Source organism: Dermochelys coriacea, chromosome 14, assembly GCF_009764565.3.
Source record: "Dermochelys coriacea isolate rDerCor1 chromosome 14, rDerCor1.pri.v4, whole genome shotgun sequence".
NCBI lineage: Eukaryota > Metazoa > Chordata > Testudines > Dermochelyidae > Dermochelys > Dermochelys coriacea.
Genome location: NC_050081.1, coordinates 7,409,279 through 7,430,374, shown reverse-complemented (window position 1 = coordinate 7,430,374; position 21,096 = coordinate 7,409,279). Strand labels below are relative to the sequence as shown.

Sequence of the window (21,096 nt, the reverse complement as noted above, 5' to 3'; positions counted from 1 at the left end):
GGATCGTAACCCCAACAGGGCGGGGGTGACACTGGGAAGAAGGGTCCTACCACTTAGAGCCTGAGAGCATGTGGCCACCACCAGAGCAAGTGTCCAACCCACAGCATCCCTGCAGCAAAGCTAGGGCCTGAGAAGACCTGGGACTTACAAGGAACAGACTGTGAACTGCTCTGACATTCCAGAGACACTGTTTGTGATGTTCCCTGCCACAGAGCGAGCTGATGTGTTTCCTTTAACCTTTTCCATTTTTCCTTATCTTTTTTTAAAATTGTTGATTAAATAACTTTCATTTGCTTTAAATTGTATGGGATGGTCAGTGGGTCAGAGAAATTCCCAGTGCAGAGAGAGTACCCTGGAGTGGGGACACCCTAGCCCCTGTCGTAGGTGACCACAGCAGGGTTGGGGGTCGAGCCCCCCAGGAATCCTGGGCCCAGCCTTGTTAGGGTTACGAGGACTCTGCCAGACAGGAGAGTGGAAGGGGAGTCCTCAAGGGCAGGGAGGCCACTGGGTAAAGGAAGTGGTAGTGAGGACTCAGATCCTTTCGCTAGCCCACTTCTCCGGGGTAGTACAGAAGCCGGGAAGGTTCTATTCCCCCGCTTACATAGACATGCCCAAAATTCAAATCCTTTCTTGCATCACAAGTGGAAATGTTTCAGTGTTATTCTAGATTCCATATGCATGTGCAAAAACCCATAATTCAGTCTGGTAAAGTTAGCTAGTCAAGAAAGACCCAAGAATTTAATAATAAGAATGTTGAAGGTCAAAATCGAGGTGGGTTGGCATAATTTGGACAGTATCTGGCTACAGAATGTTTATGCTGGAATTACAAGTTTTTGGCTGCACCGGATAATTCCTTCCAGTAGGGGAGAGTGAGCGTCTGAGAGTGATAAACAAGATTTCATTGTGAGAGGAATAGCCAGGTTGGATCTATATTTTTCCTCTGTGTAATCTAATCTAGAGATTCCATCCTGACTGAGTATGCTCAAACCTCTTGTAGTGCTAACTAGACTGGTCATGCACTATCCCCACAGAGTGACTGAGCGTGCTCAGTCCACTCTCAGCTCCTGTGTGTGACAGGACAGGACTATGCCATTCCTAAAAGGTGACTGACCATATAGCTCAGGGCTACAGTGGCAAAGCTGAACTTTTCTTGTAAGGGATAGGTCTGGGCACCAGAACTGAGAGCAGGAAGTCTGTCTCTTTTTTTCTCTTATCCCCCCTGCAAGGCAGTATGGAGGAGAAAGTTGTATGATTCAAATTCAGAGGGTAGAAGAGCTGGTTTTAGGGCATTGTGTGGGAGGGCTAAGGGAAAAGATTGGAACATGGAACCTGGGGGAGGGGAGAAAGTTAAGACTGGCATTGGAGACTGGCAGGGAGACAGAGGTTGGGAGCTGGGGATGGAGACTGGGACTGGCAAGGCAAGGTGTGGGAGCTAGGGAAGGAAAAGGCTGGGGAACCAGAGAGCCAGTGGTTTGGGAGAAACAGGTTGGATGAGGAGCTAAGGGGACACTGGGACTAGGAACCAATAGGGTGGGAGAAGAGGAGAGAAGGAGCTGGGATGTCGGGGAGCACTGGTACTGGCTGGACAAAGAGACTGAGTTAAGGAACCTGGAAGTGTGGGGTGAGAAGATGACATAGAGATTGGATGAAAAGCCTGTGGAGGGAGATGGGGATAGGGACCGTGGGCAGGGGGAGAGCCAGAATGGAGAATTCAGGGAGGGAACTGGGACTGGCTGGACATGAAGACTGGAAACAAGGAGTAGGGTGGGGAGGACTGGCGATAACTACTGGGAAAGGAGGAGATGGGGCTTGCAGGGGTGGACTAAGACTTGCTGAGCAAATAGACTGGCAATTGGATCAAAAGCCTGAACAATAGAGACTGAGCCTGGCTAGGTGAGGAGAATGGGACTAGGATGAGGAGCCAGTGGTGTAATATGGACTGGAACTGGTTAGAGGGGATGGGGCAGAAGGGATCAGGCTTAGGAGGAAAGGATAGATGAGCCTGGAATGGAGCCCAAGTTCCCTTAGTCTCAGCATTCCACTGTTGTCAGCAAATATGTCTGGAAACCCACTGGCAAAGTGTCTCATCCCAGGCAACCTTAATTCTAAGGAATGGAGCTGGAAGAGGCTCCACATGGCCTGGGATCCAGATAAAATCCCTAGAGCTAGGGGATATGGCCCAATCAGCACCACTCTCCCACATCTGGCCAGTGGGTGCCAGAGACTCCAAGAGCGTGGGAGGAGCTTCAATGAGTGTGTCTCTCTTTCTTTTGCTGTGGAGCTGGCCCTCTTCACCGCCGGCCCCATCAAGTTCCCCCGCCTTTTGTGGCAGTTGGGTGGTGGTACTAGAATGGCCTAACTTTTGAGTGTGCGACTTGGCAACATTAATAATATTTTAATGATTTATTTACATGTAATAAACAAGTCTTGTTTTTAAATGGCACACATAATTTTCTTTTAAAATATTGATTACCAAAACAATTGTCATTGCTACAAGAACAATTCAAGTCTAAACTGATGCAGAACCAGGTCAAAATATATGTGCGCATATATACATATATACACACATTTGAGTTGGAATTATTACTTCCTAGCATGTTCATATTTTTTACTGTCTCTTCAGTTCAGCTTTCTTTTGTCTTTCTATCTCTGTGATATCTCTTGAGAGCTTCAGGTCAAGAACAACTGTTGTCATCCCATCCCTTAGAGAATATGCCCTTTGACTCCTGAAATAGATGCAATAAAGCTTATTTCAGGATGGATTATACAATTGTGTGATAATAAGCAAGATGGGTAAAACTTTTGTTTTGATAGAGATAGTACAGGTGTCCACATGTTCAGAAGCCTTAATGTAACTGTGTACTGTGAAAATCTTTGAGATGAGATGAAAAAAATACATGTGAACCATATTATTTACATATGCCCATAAAATAGAGGGCAGATTCAGCTATAAAATACTAAAAACAATAGCCTGTTTTTGAGTAAAGGAAGCATGCATTATTAGGTATAATCTGTTGGCTTAAATACATACCAGTATCTAATAACCTTTATTGATCTATGGTGACTATTCCCTGTTAAGATCCTTGAACATCAAACAAATAATAGGTAATAACCCTAAATGTCACTGTTTGATTAAGGATACTAATCTACTAAATCAGGAACCGGTTAGGCTAAATGGTTTTACAAGTAAAGGAAACACCTGCTTTTTACAAATAATCTGCTTGTATTCCAAACAGGCAGCTAAGTGTAGTAACTGTGATACAATATTATCAAGAGCAGTTCTTGAGACAGCTGTTATACATATATAATATGCTAGGACAGTAAATACTGACTTCCGATCACCCTAATGGAAAATCCTTCTGTCTCTGAGAATGTTCCAAACTAGCTAAATACTCAGACTTCCACACAGTTAGCTTCTATACTGAAACTTTCTGCTAGTGAGTGTGTTTTTCCTTTCTTGTTTTTCATCTGAGAAATCAGTGTTGGAGTGTTTCAGTTGCATCTTGTTACAGACATTCAAGGTCATTGATACTAACACAGATTCTTGCCTAGATATTTTCTAGAGATACGATTTCTGATCATATTGTGCAAATACTTTTGCAATATGTAATCAGCTAAAATGTACTGGATTCCTGTGGGTCACATAGTAGACGTTTATAGGGTGTGGGGGTTTATTGAATTTTCTTTTTTTCCCTGTGAGGCTTCTGTAGAACTACAGAGGTGCTTTGTGGAACCAGAGCTGTGACTTCCCATCATTTGTACACGTTCACAACACTTTTTAGCTGGTGGCACATGTACTACTTCTAAATGTTCTCAATGCCACTCTAGACTTCTGTACTTCATAAACCAAATTGTATTTGTTTGCTCCATCTGTTCTTTTTCTCTCTCTGATGTAATTTCATCACACTCATTACTTTGAAATTAACATATTTAATGCCCACTTTATCCTAATATCAATTCTTATATACTATCAATAAATATAATAATTTATGCAGAACCATGCAATCTTTTCAATTAGGTATGCATAAAATTGTGCACCTATTTCCCGAGCCTCTGAGAACATTCATATTAATCAAACATCATGCTGCAAATAATTGTGTGCTAGAAGAACAGCCCCTAAATTTACCATGATCTTTGTCACCCTCATATCTGTATTTTTTTTGTAACATCTCTACACTATTACCTCAGCAATGCTTAAAAAAAAAAACAAACAAACCAAAACCTTGACACCTAACCTGCCTTTGGCAAAAACCAGTGTGAACAGATGTGCTTTGTACCATGCCTGGAAGGTTGACAAACTCTGAAACTCACGTCCTCCTGTTGGTCCAACAGAATCAGAGTAAACAACCCTCCACGGATTAAAATTTGCTACTAGCCATCTGACACTAAAAGGTAGGGCATGTTAGAAACAGCCTAGGAGCTCAGAAATGGTTTACAGGGAGAGAGGTGATCTCAGATAGCTAGGATCTATACTATGTAATGCCTTAAAAGAACAAAATTGTCAGCTTGGTTGCTCCCAGAAGTCAGTAATCTTTTTTTAAAATCATTATTATTTACTACTTTTATTATAATAGCACCCAAAATGTGCTGGGTGCTGTGCAAACATTTAAAGCAGTCCTTGCTTCAAAGAGTTTATAATCTAAATAGATTTAAAAAAAGAGAAAAAAGATGAAATTAGAAGAAATGGGGCCTGTAAGATAGAGTAAGCATGTGTCTCTGTGCACATCTTCTGGAATCTGTACATGGACGGGAGGAAAGGGGTGTGTGTGTGTGAGAGTATATTCATATATTGGCTGACTGAGGGAGTTATATTTATGTTAAAGATTCTGTAAACTATTATGGGTGTGCGTTTGTTTGGGTGTTTAGGTTACATACACAGTGCACAGTTCACATAAACTACAAAATTACAGTACCCAAGAATTTCAAAATGAGAACAGATTAATATACCTTGACTTATCTTGTGCTTGTTGAAGAATGTTGCTAAGAGTATATGCAGTCTTTCTCACATGCTTGTTGAATCACTCTCACTTTTTATTTCAATGAGGGTGAAGAATTCTAGAGTAGTGCAGTTGTCTTCTTCCTCTGTATCTTTTCTTTCCCCAGGACAACTGCTCTTGGATGCCATAGTATCTGAATGTATGTTATACTGTGGCCAGTATGCTTAAGTAACTTTTTTAACCCATTTAATAATTTTTTTAAAAAATGCTTTGTGAAAAAAATCTTCTTTATAAAAATCCATTGTAAGTTTAAATTCAGAACAAGTCAACGAGTAGGAACTCATGTCTAGGCTATTAGGCAGAGTAAGATATGGTTCAGACAAATCTATCTCTCTTATTATCTACCCTTTATTTTATGATCTCTTAGTATCATCATATGGCAATTGACACTAAAGAAAAAACTAGTTCTTTTTAATACAGTTACTGTATTTTTAACAGTAGAAGTTTAACATTTCTTTGGACAGGAAGAAAAATCACACTAGTAGAGAAGGTTATATTCTGATAGTTTCAGCCTGCTGCTAATTTTGTCCCCAAACTTTGTTTGAACTGTGGAAATATCACGTTACATATGTTGATTATATTTCAACAACTTCTTATCTAAACCTATACGAAACTAATTTGTTAAGTTCAAAATTGAAGTAATGTTTAATCATTCTGTTGATCACATGCTGTAGTAGCTAAAATGTAAAATTTTTCTTTGAAATGGTAGATTCATGGCTTCCAAAATGACCTTGATAAAGAGAGAGGGGATGCTCAAAAGAAAATTCGCAAACTGGAAGAGGCTTTGAAGTAAGTGAGACGTGATAAAGAATAATTTCTTTCTTTAAATGTCTCTGTTTTTATTCAAATTCAGTAAGTAAACCATATGCTTTGTGTTTTATAACAACACTCCTATAGTTTCGTTTGGGTCAGCTTTCCATTATAAAACCTTATTTTTAGGGTTTTATTAGTCAGCTGTAAAAATTAAAAAAAAATCAGTTCATCTGGTTTTAAGTGATAGGAATGTAACAAAATAGAACTTAGTGGTTTCAGATGCTCTTTTCCCCTTCAGTAACTCAAATCAGCTTCAGTTTAGAACTGAGGTTTGCAGACCATTATTCCTTACTGAAGATTAGTTGTTGTGGACATTTATTAGGGGAATCAGGTTACAACTGAAATGTTCATGTATTGTTGTTTATTTGTAATTGTGGTAGTTCCTAAAGTTGTGCCCCTAGGTACTATACAAACAGAATTCAGTGGTTAAGATGCTAGCTTGAGACTCAGAAGATCTGGGTTCAATTCCCTGTACCGTTACAGATTTCCTTTGTGACCTTGAGCAAGTCACCTAGTTTCTGTGCCTCAGTTCCCCATCTGTAAAATGGGGATAAAAGTACCCCCCCACGGTATTTCCTTACGCTCCAGATCTCTTGGGAGGATAAATATATTAATGATTGAGAAGTGCTCAGATATTGCAGTGAGAGGCCTTGTATAAGTATATAAAATCGAAGGATATAAAAAAGAGACAGTTCCTGTCCCAAAGAGATTACAATCTAAGTCTAAGATGAAAGACAACAGCTGGATACAACAAATAGACTGGGGGAGTTTGAGGAACAATACTAATCTGCATGATAGCAGCCGTCATGACACACATCTTCTGTTCTGTTGTTGAGTTTGTAGTAGGCATTATGATAGAGAAGAGTTGGAAGGAGGGATTTGAAGAAGGAAAATGTGGTACCTTTGCACATTTCTATATGTATGGCGCTCCTCCCATTCAAAAGGAGGAATCATGGGAGAAAGTGTGAAGGTGCTTGTTGGAAAATTTTACAAATTGGTGGGCAAGGTAGGCATCAGTTGCCCAGTGGGTACAGGGATTGACATCTTGATACTGTATAAGATATTATAAGTAGGGCCGGGATATGCCATGAAATCCTTAAAATGAAGACACATCATATGTGTTAGATATGGTGGAGGATGGAGAGCCAGTAGAGGGTTAGTCAAAGCAATGGCCCAAGAAAATAATCTATGCAGCACCATTTTGGAAGGATGTAAGTAGTCAAGATGGAATTTGTCACGGCCAGAGAGAAGGAGGTTGCAGTAGTCAAGATGATGAGGACCTGGATGAGAATTTTAGCTGTATGGACTGAGAATAAAGACCAGATCTTAGAGGTATTATGCAGGAAGAAGGCACAGGTTAACTTATGCATTTTACTTCACTAAAAGGTGACTACTGGAAATGCACACTAACATTATTTTCAGGAAAGAATCATAAGAAATTGTATTACTTAGATTTAAAAAGGCTGATTCGGATCTAAGATGCTGTATTTGAGCTCATTTTGTGTGTCATATTGTGTGTAAGTGATTTTCCAGGATTTGTGCCTTGTATCTGAAGGCAGAATCTGGGTTTAAAACATACATTTCAATTGTTTTGACATAATACATCTGGTATGACAGCTTTTCACGGTCTAAGTAGCCCATTGTGTCAATGATTAATGAACAAAGTAGATTTAGTGTGGTGTAAACCTTTTGTAGTGTCTGATCTAAAGTGTAGTATCTGAGTCTAAGCACAGGGGGCCAAAATTAAAGTCAGGGGCCTGGATTCTAATCTTTGATGTGTACTTTGAAATGCTACATGTCTTGAAAATTCACTGCCATGCTAATTCAGTAGTGAATTTTTCAAGCTATGTGAAGAGACATGCTATACATCTGAGTTTAGATTTTAATGTGGGCGACCATTTTTCAAAATTGAGCCATTTAATGGGCTGTTTAAATCTGATAACTGGATTCTCAAATCAACACTTGCGTGTAATAAAAGGGCTATTTATGTTCTGTGATGGGGCAAGGCCAGATGGCTATGGAAGAGTAGTGGGAGATAGATATATTAGCTCCAGGCTAAACAAATCCATGGTACCAGGATAAGTGAAATGGCAGCTGCTCCAGGTCAATTAAGACACCTGGGGCCAATTAAGAACTTTCCAGAAGGCAGGGAGAAGGCTAGGTTGATTGGGACACCTGAAGCCAATCAGGGGCTGGCTGAATCTAGTTAAAAGCCTCCCAGTTAGTCGGGTGGGAGTGCATGTCAGGAGCTGTGGGAAGAAGTTACGTGGTTGGAGAGGCTGAGTAGTACACACCATATTAGGCACAAGGAAGGAGGCCCTGAGGTAAGGGTGAAGTGGAGCTTGAGGAAGTGAGGGATGCTGTGGGGGAAATAGCCCAGGGAATTGTACATGTCATGTTTCTAAAAGGTCAGCTACCATAGCTGATACTTTTAGGGTTCCTGGGCTGAAGCCTGGAGTAGAGGGTGGGCCCGGGCTCCCCCCCCCCCACCTTTGCCCCCTGATTAATCACTGAGACTGGGAGACAACAGAGACTGTGCAAGGAAGGATAACTTCTCCTCATCTCCCTTGCTGGCTTATGATGAAAATGGCTCAGTAGACTGTGACCCTTGTCTCTAGAGAAAGAAGGGTTACGTGGAGGGTCACAGTGAGCCTCTGAGGCTAGCGAAATCCGCCAGGAAATGCGAGATCTACAGAGGCAAGGACAGAGCTTTGTCACAGTTCTTAAGTGGTAATTGGAACATTCCAGCATATTGAGACATCCACTTTTGAAAACGTTGACATGTAATGTTAATTTAGGACCAGTCATTCTTAATAGTGTGGAGTAGTACCTTAATCTGTAAATAATCCTATTGATTTAAAAGATAGAGAACTGGATAAATTTGAAATATTTCATTGCAAAGCATCCTCAGTTTTGCTTCAGAGTGAGATGGACAGAGACTGTATCTGATGCATTCTATTGGACTGAAGCAAAGATCTCCTTCATACTTCTCTACTAATTCCATTATTTTTATTAGTGATCAGAAAAATCAGATTAGGCCAGTATCCTTCTGAGTACTCTAGATTTGACAGGCAGGTGATGGTACTGAGATCTTCTGGAGCTGTTAAGAGAGAGCTCCCATATCATTTTATAAATATAATTTATATTGACACCCAAAGATCCCCAATTAAGACCGGAGATCCATTGTTTTGGACTTTGTGCAAACATAGATAAGAGACAATCTCTGCTCCAGAGAGTTTACAATCTAAATCATCATCTAACAGTGTCAGCTGACCTCCTTATGCACAGTTCTTCTTCGAGTGACTATACATGTGCATTCTGATCTTGGTGTTGGTGAGCCCAGCACAGGGTCAGTGAAAACTTTTTCCCTCAGCTGTATCCATTTGGTGGCTCAAGCTCCCATTGCTGCCGTGCATCACTGCATGAAGGTGTAAAGGGCAAAAGCCCCTAAGCCCGCTCATTTCCTTCTGTACTGCCTGTGACAGTCGTTGGAACTCTGTTCAGTAGCAAAACAATTCTCTCTCTCCCAGCATTTGTAAATATAGTGTCTGTTTATATAGTTAGTTTAGTCTTCAATATATTAGGATAGTAAGTTTTAGTTGTGTTTTTTAAAAAAAAAAAAAAAAAAAAAGATTTTGGACTTGTTTCCCTGTTTGCAAGCTAGACATGGTGCAAGATTTGGATGAGTTGTCCTTCAGTCCCTGTTTAGAAAGGCTCTGATCCCATCATCTGTTTTCATGACTTGTGAGTCACTAGGAGTGGAATGCACATGTGCAGTCACTCAAAGAAGAAAAAATGGTTACCGACCTGTTCCATAACTGTTATTCTTCGAGATGTGTTGCAAATGTCCGCTCCACAACCCGCTCTTCTACCCCTCTGCATTGGAGTTTTCTGTCTAAAAGGACCCGGTGGTGGTTGGAGGTGACTCCACTCTTTATACCTGCATGCAGTGTGAGCTGCCCCAATCAGTACCATGGAGGGAGAAAAATTCTGACAACTGAGCTAGAGGCACACACATACCTACAGTATAACAGACATGTAGAAAACATCTCAAAGAGTAGGTTGCAGAAAAGTTTAGTAACTATTTTTCCCGAGTGATGGAAAAGAACTTATCTCTGTGGGCAACGGATAACCTGTCCCGCGTTGTGCCCCAATTTTATCTATTCTGGACTATTTATTATACCTGAAGTCTGAGCTTTTCCTTGTCACCATTCAAAGTGATCTATCGACATCTCAACGTACTGTTTTTGGTTGGCAATTGAAAATTCTTCAGCCATTCCACTATTATAAGATTCCTCAAAGGACTAGTTAAGATATCTCCACTAGTCAGAAAACCTGTCCTGATCTGGGATCTTGGTGCTGACAAAGTTAATGGATGTTCCTTTTGAATAACTGGGAGAGTGCTTTTTAATTTAACCTGTTGCTGAAGACATTTACAATTAAAAATGTCAGGTCATGTCAGACTTAGAGCCAACCGCTCACCACGGCCCACATGTGCCTGCAACTGATGGGCCACATGGCCGCGTGTACCTACATGGTAAGCCGTGCCTGGCTCCATCTGAGGCCCCTGCAAATTGGTTTACGTTCCCAGCAGGCATCCCCTGGACGGAGTGGTTGCGGTGCCGAGCCATGTCCTCGCATCCCTCGACTGATGGTGGGATCCCAAGTCAGTGCTGCAGGGAGTCCCCTTCGTCACCCCGGACCCCCCTGCTCACTTTGGTTTCAGACACATCTGATCTGGGCTGGGGAGCCCATCTGAGCAAGCTCCATACGCAGGGCCATTGGTTGCAACACGACCTAACCCTTCAAATCAATGTCCAGAAGCTCAGAGCAGTTCGCCTGTTGGTGCAGGCAAGGTGGTGCAGGTCCTGACGGACAATACTGCCGCAATGTGCTACATCAACAGGCAGGGCGGTGCTGGGTCTTGGCCCTTTGCAGGGAAGCACTCAGCCTCTGGGACTTTTGTTTGTGGCATGCCATTCATTTGGGGGCTGCACACCTGCCCGGAACCAAGAACGTCCTGGTGGATTGCCTTGGCAGATCCTTCTTGTCTCGCCACGAATGCTCACTCCATCTGGAGGTGGTCAGCCTAATTTTCCGCAGGTGAGGAACTCCCCAGGTGGACCTGTTAACATCCAGACAGAACAGGAAGTGCCATGTGTTCTGTTCTCTGCTGGGCAGGGACAAGGGCTCCGTGTCGGACACCTTCCTGATTCTGTGGTCGGGAGCATTGATGTACGCCCTCCTGCCTGTGCTGTTAATCCACAGAGTCCTGCTCAAGGTGAAGCAGGACAGAGCCACCAAGTTGCAGCTTCCTCTTAGGCTGGATCTACTGTCCCAGAACCATGTGACCCTGCTGCATCCTAACTTGGCAGCACTGCACTTGATGGTCTTGTTTCCCTGTGGTTGAGCGGGGAAGAACGGCAGTGTTCCTCTGGTATCTAGCAGGTCCTGCTGGGCAGCAGGAAACCCTCCACTAGGGCTACCTATGCGGCTAAGTGGAAGCGGTTCACGTGTTGCTGTCGTGGACCGGATGAAGGGTTGCCTAGTGTCTACCCAGAGAATCTCATGCTGGATCATGGTTTGCATCCGCTACTGGTATGAGCTGGTGAAAGTGCCCCTGTCAGCGATTATGATGGCTCACTCGACTAGGGCGCAGGCATCATCGGCGCAGGCATCATCGGTGCATGTGGACGCGTGCACACCTACCATGGAATGGACATGAGCAACATATCCTGACAAACAACAGTTTCAAAGGGTAGGTAACCATTTTTTTTTTCCTGAGTGTTGCCTGTATATATTCATGTTATGTCCACTTTCCTCTTTTCCTCAGAGTTTTACTCTCCAATGGACTCTGGGCTTTAACAGAAGGAAATGAGGCAGTAGGGGACCACATGGCCTCTAGAAACCTCATCTCCAAATACTTGGCTCTGTGAGGTGGTGCTTTTATAGTTTCAGTGGGGACACTGCTTTAGAAAGTTTTTGAAGCTTAATGGTGCCAGGAGTGCATCCTACTAGTGTGAATGTGCAGTGGCATCTCTCTCGAGGAACTACAGTTAATAGTAAGTAATCTTTCTTTCTCCTTTTTTCAAAGGTAACTGAAACAGTGTAGACAATTGGCACACACTGCACTGAAAAGAGATATATTGCACCAACTAAGTTTTTAATTGAGTTTGCATCTTGATCAAATTTTCAGTATACAACAAACCCAGTATTTTCTGGGTGTATGAATGATTTACACACAGCAGATGCAATTGTGACAAGTTTTTCTTCTTCCTCTTTTGATTATGTAGAATACTATTTCCATATGTTTTAGCCCAATTTATTTTTTGTGTATCTATTTCAAAGTTACAGAAATAATTTTCTTAAAAAAGCAAAGATTGTTCTGAAACAAACCAGAAGTTATTTACTCAAAACTGCACAGTCAGTTTTATACAGTAAGCATAGGCACAAAGCAGAAATCTATACATCTTTATTCGGATAATCCCTTAAGTATTTGGAATAAACAAGGAATATTTCAAAATGCTCAATACATTATTAAAGTAGAACTTACAAGCTTTCGGTTGTCTATACTCTATATCTTCTTGTATTTTTGTGGGGAGCACATTCACTGTAACTATTTTCACCTAAATGTATTGCAATGAAATTGTTTCTTCTTCGAGTGCCTGCTCATGGTGATTCCAAGTTGGTGTGTGCATGCTGCGTGCACAGTCGTTGAAAGGTTTTCCTCCTAGTGGTACCCTTCGGATTGGCTGTGGAGCCCCCTGTAGTTCTGCCTTCATGGCGATGTATATAGGTCCCTGTCTCTTCAGTTCCTTCTTACTGCCAGTCTTACGGTCATTGGAGCTGCTCTCTTCTTTTGCTATGGCAAGCGATCCCCTACTGGACTTTCTCTTGTTGCATCTGTAAATAGTTAACTTAGGATTAGTTAGGTTTCAGTAGTTTTATAGTTAGTTAAGATAAGTTTCACTTGGGGGTTCCCCTCCCCCCCCACATTCATCCCCTCCCAGGGACTGGGGCATGCTTGGGTCTCGGGTTCAAACCGTGTCGGTCCTGTCAAAAGCCTGTGCCCACAGGAGACCCACCTGACTCCTGTTTGAAGTGTAAATTCTGAGAAGTGTAAAATCTGTAGAGGCTTCCTCCCAAGAACTAAAAAAGGATCGGGACTTCAGGCTAAAATTGCTCTTCATGGAGTCAGCCCTCCACCCCCTGCCGGCACAGGCACCGTCTGACCCCAAGCCCAGCACTTCGGTGCAGAGCGTGCCACCTCTGTAAGAGAGGCTGCAGCGCTGAGAAAGGACTTGGGCTCACCACTCCCCGGCGCCAAAGACCACCTCCAGTGCGAGTGCCCGGCACTGCTCTCATATACCGGTGCCTATCAAGAAGAAGACTGACAGAGGTCGCTCTCCCACTAGAGCAGTGGAGCGAGGAGTTGCTAACTGGATGCATCCCGCACCGAGACACTCTGTTCCGGCTCAACAAAGCTGGCACCATCAACCCCGGCCTCGCAGGGAGGTCTGTTGAGTCCGGTTCTTGTGTAATCCCCAGTGTGGGAGATTCAGGTGGAAGAGTTGGATCTTTCCTCCACCCCGGACACCTTTGAGGTGGCCAGGGACCTTATAGCTATGAAAACACAGTCCCCTGCACTGGCTCTGGCACCACAAAGAAGCATTGTGCCTTACAAGGGCAAGCCATCTATGATGCGGCACCATTTACCCTCGCTTTGGCACCACTCCCTGGCACCGTCTCACTCTGCACTGCCTTTTGGTCACCAACGTTGGAATCATTGTCGGACTCAGAGGTGGAGTCATATGAATCTACACAGAACCTGCACTGCTCTCAGCACTGGTTGAGACAGGAGGAGGGCCAGCCATTGCCGATGATGCAGTGGCAGGCGCCGGCTCAACGGCCCTTCTGGACCCCGTGGGCCTACCACCACGTCCAGGGTGCAGGTCCAGATTGCTATCAGTTGTATAAGAGGCACAGGCCCCTCCATCATCACATGTAGCCCAAGAGCCTCTGCAAAGCCACGAGATTGGTCCCCTGGCCAGCACAGAGGCTGAAGTGGTGACCAGCATGGGGCCGGAAGCCGGTGCCTCTCCTGGCACTGCAGAAGGTGCATTGTGCAGGGTGATCTCCGCGAGCCAGAGGGACAGGAGGACCCAGTGCCCCCATGGGCATCCTTCTCATCCTCCCCTAATGAGGCAGTAGCTGGCACATTGACGACACAATTGGCCACGGGCAACAGAGCTCACCAGGAGTTGCTCAGAAGGGTGGCTCAAAATTTGGGCATGCAGATGTAGGAGGTGTCAAAGGAGACCGACCCTATGATTGACTTTCTGGTGCCTGAAGGTCCCTCGAGGTAGCTTTGCCCCTCATTAAGATCATTCAAAATACTACCAAAACACTGTATCAAATGCCCACCTCTTTCCCCTTACTGCCAAAGGGTGGAAAGGAAGTACTTTCTGCCTTCAAAAAGGTATGAATTCCTTTTCACACACCCTCAGTTGGGCACATTGGTTGTGGTGGCTGTGAACAAGGAGAAGCAACAGCAACTGGGATCAACTCCCAAGTCCAAAGAGGAAAAGAAGCTGGATCTCTCTGGCAGGAAGGTATATTCTACCAGGGGGCTCCATCTTCACACTGCCAACCAGCAGGCGGTACTCAGCAATTACAGCTTTTAACTCCTGGACTACACTGTCCAAGTTCTAGGAGCTGCTTCTGTCTGACTCAGGATCAGAGTTTGCTGCCATTCTCGAAGAGGGAGAGGTCATTGCGAGAACCTCCTTGCAGGCCTCTCTGGTTTCGGCTGACTCTGCAACCTGGGTGATGTCAACAGCCATAGCCATGGGAAGGAGCTCATGGCTTCAGGCCTCGCAAACAAGGTTCAGCAGACAATTCAGGACTTACCCTTTGATGGCTCAGGGCTTTTCTTGGAGCAAACAGACTCTAAGTTTCACAGCCTGAAAGACTCGCAGGCAACATTGAAGTCTCTGGGGCTTCCTACACAAGCCCCTCAAAGGAAACATTTTAAGCTGCAGCCTACTCCTCACTTCTACCGTGCTCGTCCTAGGAAGGATTACAGCAGGAAGCAGGGCAGGAATAATCGCAGGAGACCTCCTCAGTCCTCCTCTAACCAGGACCAGGGCTTGGCAAGGCAGTCCTCAACCCCAAGCAAAACTTTTGAGGGTGCGCCCGGGGGTGACGCACCAGACCAGATCCTGGGTCCTTCCCCCCCCCCCTCGTGAATCATCTATCCCATTTCTACCATGCCTGGTCACAAATCGCCTCAGACCAATGGGTCTTGAACATGCTAGAATTGGGATATTCTCTCCAATTTGGTTCCCTCCCGCCTTTCCAGTCGCTCTTTAGTGACCCTTCTCATGAGCAACTCATCATGCGGGAGGGGCAAATGCTCCTACAACTCCGGAGTTCAGTGGTAAGGGGTTCTATTCCTGGTATTTCCTCATCTCGAAGGCCAAGGATGGGCTCAGGCCTGTTTTAGACCTGTGAAACCTCAACAGGGTCATAAAGAAGATGAAGTTCCACATGGTCTCCCTGGCTTCCATTATCCTCTCCCTGGATCTGGGGGACTGGTATGCCACCCGCAACTTGAAAGATGTGTACTTTCATGTGTCTATAGTTCTGTCTATAGTTCTATAGTCTATAGTCCAACAGGCGGTTCTTCCCCTTCATGGTCAACAACACCCACTATCAGTTTGTTTCTCCCTTCAGCCTCTTGGTGGCCCCTTGGGTGTTCAATCATAGCCGCCTTCCTGTGGAGGTGGCAGGTGGAGGTATTCCCATACTTAGATGACTAGCTAATCAAGGGCCACTCCAGGGCACAAATGGAGGATCACGTGAGCCTAGTTCTGTTGACATTCAACAGGATCGGCCTGATGCTGAATGTGGCAAAGTCAACTCTAACCCCCACTCAGAGGATAGAGTTCATCGGTGCTCTCCTAGACTCCGACCAAGCCAGAGTATTCCTTCTGGAAACGTGCTTTCTGGCCATGGACACCATCATAGAGGACTTAAGACGATACCGCACTACTACGGTGCGAAATTGCCTGAAGCTGCTCGGCCATGTGGCCACTTGTATGTATGTAATACAGCACATCAGGCTGCAGCTCCAACCCCTTCAAGCTTGGCTGGCCTTGGTATACAGGCCAAACTCAGACCGCCTAGACAAGATAGTCACACTTACTCCTCCAGTTATTGAGTCCCTCCTATGGTGGCTTGACACAAAAGCCGTGTGCGTGGGACTGCCCTTCTCCTGGCCCCGATCCTTGCTGTCTCTAGACACAGACGCATCAGTGATGGGATGGGGGGCGCACCTTGGAAGACTAGGGACTCAAGTTCTCTGGTCCCAGACAGAACTTTCGCTGCACATTTGTCAGGGAGCTAAGAGTGGTTCACCTTGCTTGACATATGGAGGGCAGATGTGTATCAGTATTGACCGACAACACAACAGCGATGTTCTCTATATACAGACAGAGTGGCTCGCTCCTCTCCCCTGTGCTGGGAAGCCCTCAAGCTGTGGAACTTCTGCATTGCCCACTTGATACCTTCCGGGCTCTCAGAACTAACTGGCCGATCATCTTAGCAGGTCCTTTCACAACCACAAGTGGTCCCTCGGCCTGGATGTCATGATCAACATCTTCCAAAGGTGGGGATTACCCCTGTTAGACTTGTTCGCAACATGGCACAACAGGAAGTGTCAGCAGTTCTGTTATTTCCTGAATCACAGCCTGGACTCGCTCACAGACACCTTTCTCTTCCCTTGGAAGGGGCACCTGCTGTATGCATTCCTGCTTGTATACAAGGTCCTGCTGAAGGTCAGAAGAGAAGGAGCTGTTATTTAGGATTAATTTAAAGTGAATGGTAGTGATTTTGTCATTGGATAGGTTTCATAGTAGCAGCCGTGTTAGTCTGTATTCTCAAAAAGAAAAGGAGTACTTGTGGCACCTTAGAAATTTCTTAGTCTCTAAGGTGCCACAAGTACTCCTTTTCTTTTTGTCATTGGATAGATATCAACATGAAATGTAACACTTGTTTCTGAAGGTGCTTTTGGATGAAGATAAAATGGTGAAAAATGCTACTGAATGCTTTTGATCTTATTCAAATACACTTTTCACAACAGTGTAGTGTCCTTGCCTATGTCCAATATGAATATCTACATTCTGCCTACATAAATATTTCTAGCTTTAATTCTGGTTGTGGTGCACAACCTTGGTTTCATGCTGCCTGTGAAGGTGTTCCCATATGGCCCCTCATTTACTGGATAACATAAAGAACTACAAAGCTCTTATGGTTGAAAGGTATAGCTTTGGAAAGTGACCTGATACTGTTGTCGTCTTGTGTCTATAGATAGCCTGTAGTAATAAGTATGAAAGATGGTGTGAAACTGTGGTTGGATAACATACAAGTAAGAGATGTAAAACACTTATCATGACTCTTGTTATGATTCAGTACTCAGGCTTCAATATATTTCTGGAGGAGCAAGTGCCCATGAGAGTGAGTGGTGGGGATAGATTGAGCACATGCCCTGAATTGAGGAAAGCTTATTCATTGTTAACTCTGGAAGGCTCAGTGAGTACTCCCACAAATTGAAGCCACTCCTTGACTCTCGATATCTGACATAATTTTATTTTTAGATACTTTAAAAATATTAGGAAGTGTGAACCTTTTTTTACAACTGCCAGAGAGTCCTTTCCTTATATTTACTCACTTGATCATTTGTAAAAATCAAGTATCAGAGGGGTAGCTGTGTTAGTCTCGATCTGTAAAAGCAGCAAAGAGTCCTGTGGCACCTTATAGACTAACAGACGTATTGGAGCATAAGCTTTCGTGGGTAAATACCCAGTTTTATCGGATGCATGTATTCACCCATGAAAGCTTATGTTCCAATACGTCTGTTAGTCTATAAGGTGCCACAGAACTCTTGGCCTCTTTTGTAAAAATCAGTAACTTACGATAGGGTCTCCCAGCTCTCAGTACAAATCAGCAAGATCAGCTGTTATATTAGACTTCTATATGAGAAATGTTTTGTTTTGATGTGTTTGAGTATTTTTGGAATGAAAGTAAGGAATTACAAGCTAGTCCCTTAAAAGAGAGAGAGAGAGTAAACCTTTATAAAACAACCCTATCTCCCCTTGAGACAGGAAAAAAAAAATTCACTCTCCAATAGAAACCATGTCTTGTGGAATTGCAGCTCAGAACACACTAGGTGTGTCAGTGTTTTCTCATAGAGTTCTTTGATCTGGATGCACTTTGATTCTGAAATGGCCACAGGATTACATCTTAAGTAGTTAGTCAACTGGAAATGCATAGAAAAGGAAATGGTAGGCATTAGGGGAAACTTTTAGTGGTGTGACAGCAGGCAGTGTTGTTGCAGAGTTTCAAACACATCCAAGTAGATTAATGGTAAAAGTGATTTGAGACAGAGTGTGGAGTAGTAAACTTCTGCAAATCTAAAGATATAGTACACTTTAAATAAGGCTGCCATAGTTTTAATGCAGTTTTCTACTGAGTTCAAATTTACATCATACTTCACTCAAGTTGTTTTCATGGATTTATGCTAAATACTTGAGGTCAGAAACATACATTTGCAAAAGGTTTGCTCTGTAATATTTAAAGCTGCTACAAGTGTCTTGGTAATCTTAATTTATATGTAATACAGGCACTACTTGTTAGCCATCTCCTTCTAGTTGAAATTGATAGGGTTTTTTCCTACAAGGTAATGTGAATTTGTTTGTTTTATAGCCAAAACCATAGTATCTGTTTAATTATTTAAGTAAAGGGATTATTTTCTTGGTCTGTTTATGCTGATTGCATCATAATAGAATGTTGTTGGAGATGGGCGTTAATAGGCTAAAGCCTCATGGTTCTAGTTGTTTTTACTGTGAATAATGTAAGGGGAAATAAGAGAAAAGTTTGCTATTACTATTTATAACATTCTAAGCTATGGGCCAAGTAAGCACAGCCATTTAAAAAGGAAGAAAAATGCTATATACATTTGTTACTAATGAAAATGCCTTGTATGCAAGGAAAAAAAACCCTATGAGAAATAGAAAATTTGGTTGACTTATCTTCATGTAACACTAAACTGTAGCCTGAATAGTTTCTCACAACAGTCTAATGCCCTGCTCTGCGTCTCCACTGATGATTTGGACACCTATCGATCTAAAATACTTGTATGGCTTCCATCACATAACATCTGAGCAACTCATCATCTTTTAATGAATTTATCTTCACACAACATCCTTGTGATATAGGGGAGTTTTACAGATGGTGAACTGAGGCAGAGATGATAGACTAAACGTCTTGCCCAGATTTTATAGGAAGTTCTTCCCTCACAAAATCCAACTCCACTGTAGAGTTGGAGCACACTCTGTCTGCCTTGGGTTTTTTTTCTGGCCAAACTCTGTCAGTAAAGGATGCCCCTAGACCTGATAGTCTGGGTGCATTGCATTGTCATCACTATTTCCCATCTCATGACTAAAATTGCATCAGTGCATTAGCTTCTTAGCTTTTATAGTAAAACCAATTCAGTTTAGTTCCTTCAGATTTCCAATGCCAAATACCCTGATAACACAATTAAAAGTATTAACTAAAAAACACAAGTATCCTAAAAATCTACGGTAAAATTGGAAATTCAGATTGAAGAAATTTTAAAACTTTGTTACCCAAAAGTGCTTGTGAGGATTGGAAGTAAGGAGGGTAGCAAACATAAAGGGAACAATGTATTATGAGTCTAATCCAAAGTGGAAGTTTATGGAAGTTTAGGATCAGGCCCAAAATCAAACAGAAAAACTATACTAATATTTGCAGATGCTCTCTTCCAACAGCCAAAATGCTAAATAAAGCTGAGTATAGTATTTCACGGGTTTTAGAAGATTAGGATAAATTAAAAGATGCAGTGTAGCCTACTGATTATAGTGCATGGGTCATTACACAAATTAAAACTATTTCCTCATGCTAATTTTTCCCCTACTGTTACTCTCACCTTCTTGTCAACTGTTTGAAATGGGCCATCCTGATCATCACTACAAAAGTTTTTTTTTCTGCTGATAATAGCCCACCTTAATTGATTAGTCTTGTTACAGTTGATATGGCAACACTCGTTTTTTCATGTTCTCTGTGTATATATATCTTCCTACTGTATTTTCCATTGCATGCATCCGATGAAGTGGGTGATAGCCCACGAAAGTTTATGCCCAAATAAATTTGTTAGTCTCTAAGGTACCACAAATCCTCCTCATTTTTTTTTCTCCTGAGTAGTGAGAGTAGAAGGGGCTACAGCAGCAGCACTGTACCAGTTTTCCTTCCTTGATCAGTATGCAGGTCAACGTCACTGAATGGCTGATCCCCCTAGTGTCCATAAGATCAGGCTCAAAATAGAGGTCCTGATTCTTCCCCTGTCTTACCCCTGTATGTTTTCCAGTCCACTCTGTCTTTCTGTAAAGGCAAGGTACAGGGTAGTTAAGGATCTTCTAGGTTACTTGTCATTGTTGACTGATATTACTGTGCTAATTGCTGTATATTTGCATAGGGTTGTTGGTTTCTATATTTGCAATGATTTGTTCTACTCAGTTTTTTCCTATCTGTAATCATGTCAATACATCTAAGTTTGTAAGGTGATGCAGGGAACCCTTGCAAGGGGGCCAATTAAAGCACTAATCTTAATGTGTTAGGGAGCATTCAGTCCTCTTATGGATTTCAAAATAGCTGGCCCACTGCAGCTGATAGAGGCTTGACCGGATATGGGAGGGCCTGAACTGTTATGTCATAGGTCTAGGAGGCCAATTATGGATTGGTAAGTGTGAGAAAGATTGCAAGGACTACTGTTACTGTTAATTTGGTATGTGCCTTCTTTCTGCTGTGGCCATTGTTTGACAATTTTTAAAGCACTTTGGGAGTGATATTTACAGGTATTCAGGCACTCAACTCCCATTAATTTATTTGTATAATGCTGTTTGAGTCTTTGCAACTTCAGTAAAGTGGTTAGAGAGAGGAAATCATTGGCCAGAATTAAACCTTGGAGAGAATTTAAGGATTCTTTCCCCAAGACATACAGCTAGTTCGTGTTCATGACAAAGGCCTGAGGACTATCAAGCTTGTTTGTAATCCTTATTGTTACCCTGCAAAGTAATTTTTATATGTAACATGCACACTACCACAAGTGAGACTCTGGTTCTTACAGTACATTGCAGTATAGTGATGGAATCAACTTTCAGTAGCATTCAGAAAGTTTTTCTAAGTATATGTCCTTTCTTCATAGAAT

At 43.0% G+C, this 21,096-nt stretch overlaps 1 protein-coding gene across 1 annotated transcript in view; it reads left to right on the top strand.

Moving 5' to 3' along the window:
• The window catches only part of CEP112 (centrosomal protein 112), a 297,948-nt gene that overhangs the window by 72,555 nt on the left and 204,297 nt on the right, over nucleotides 1-21,096 (top strand). The window contains 1 exon segment of the mRNA XM_038371118.2: nucleotides 5,707-5,786. Within this exon segment, the coding sequence (XP_038227046.1) occupies nucleotides 5,707-5,786 (80 nt within the window).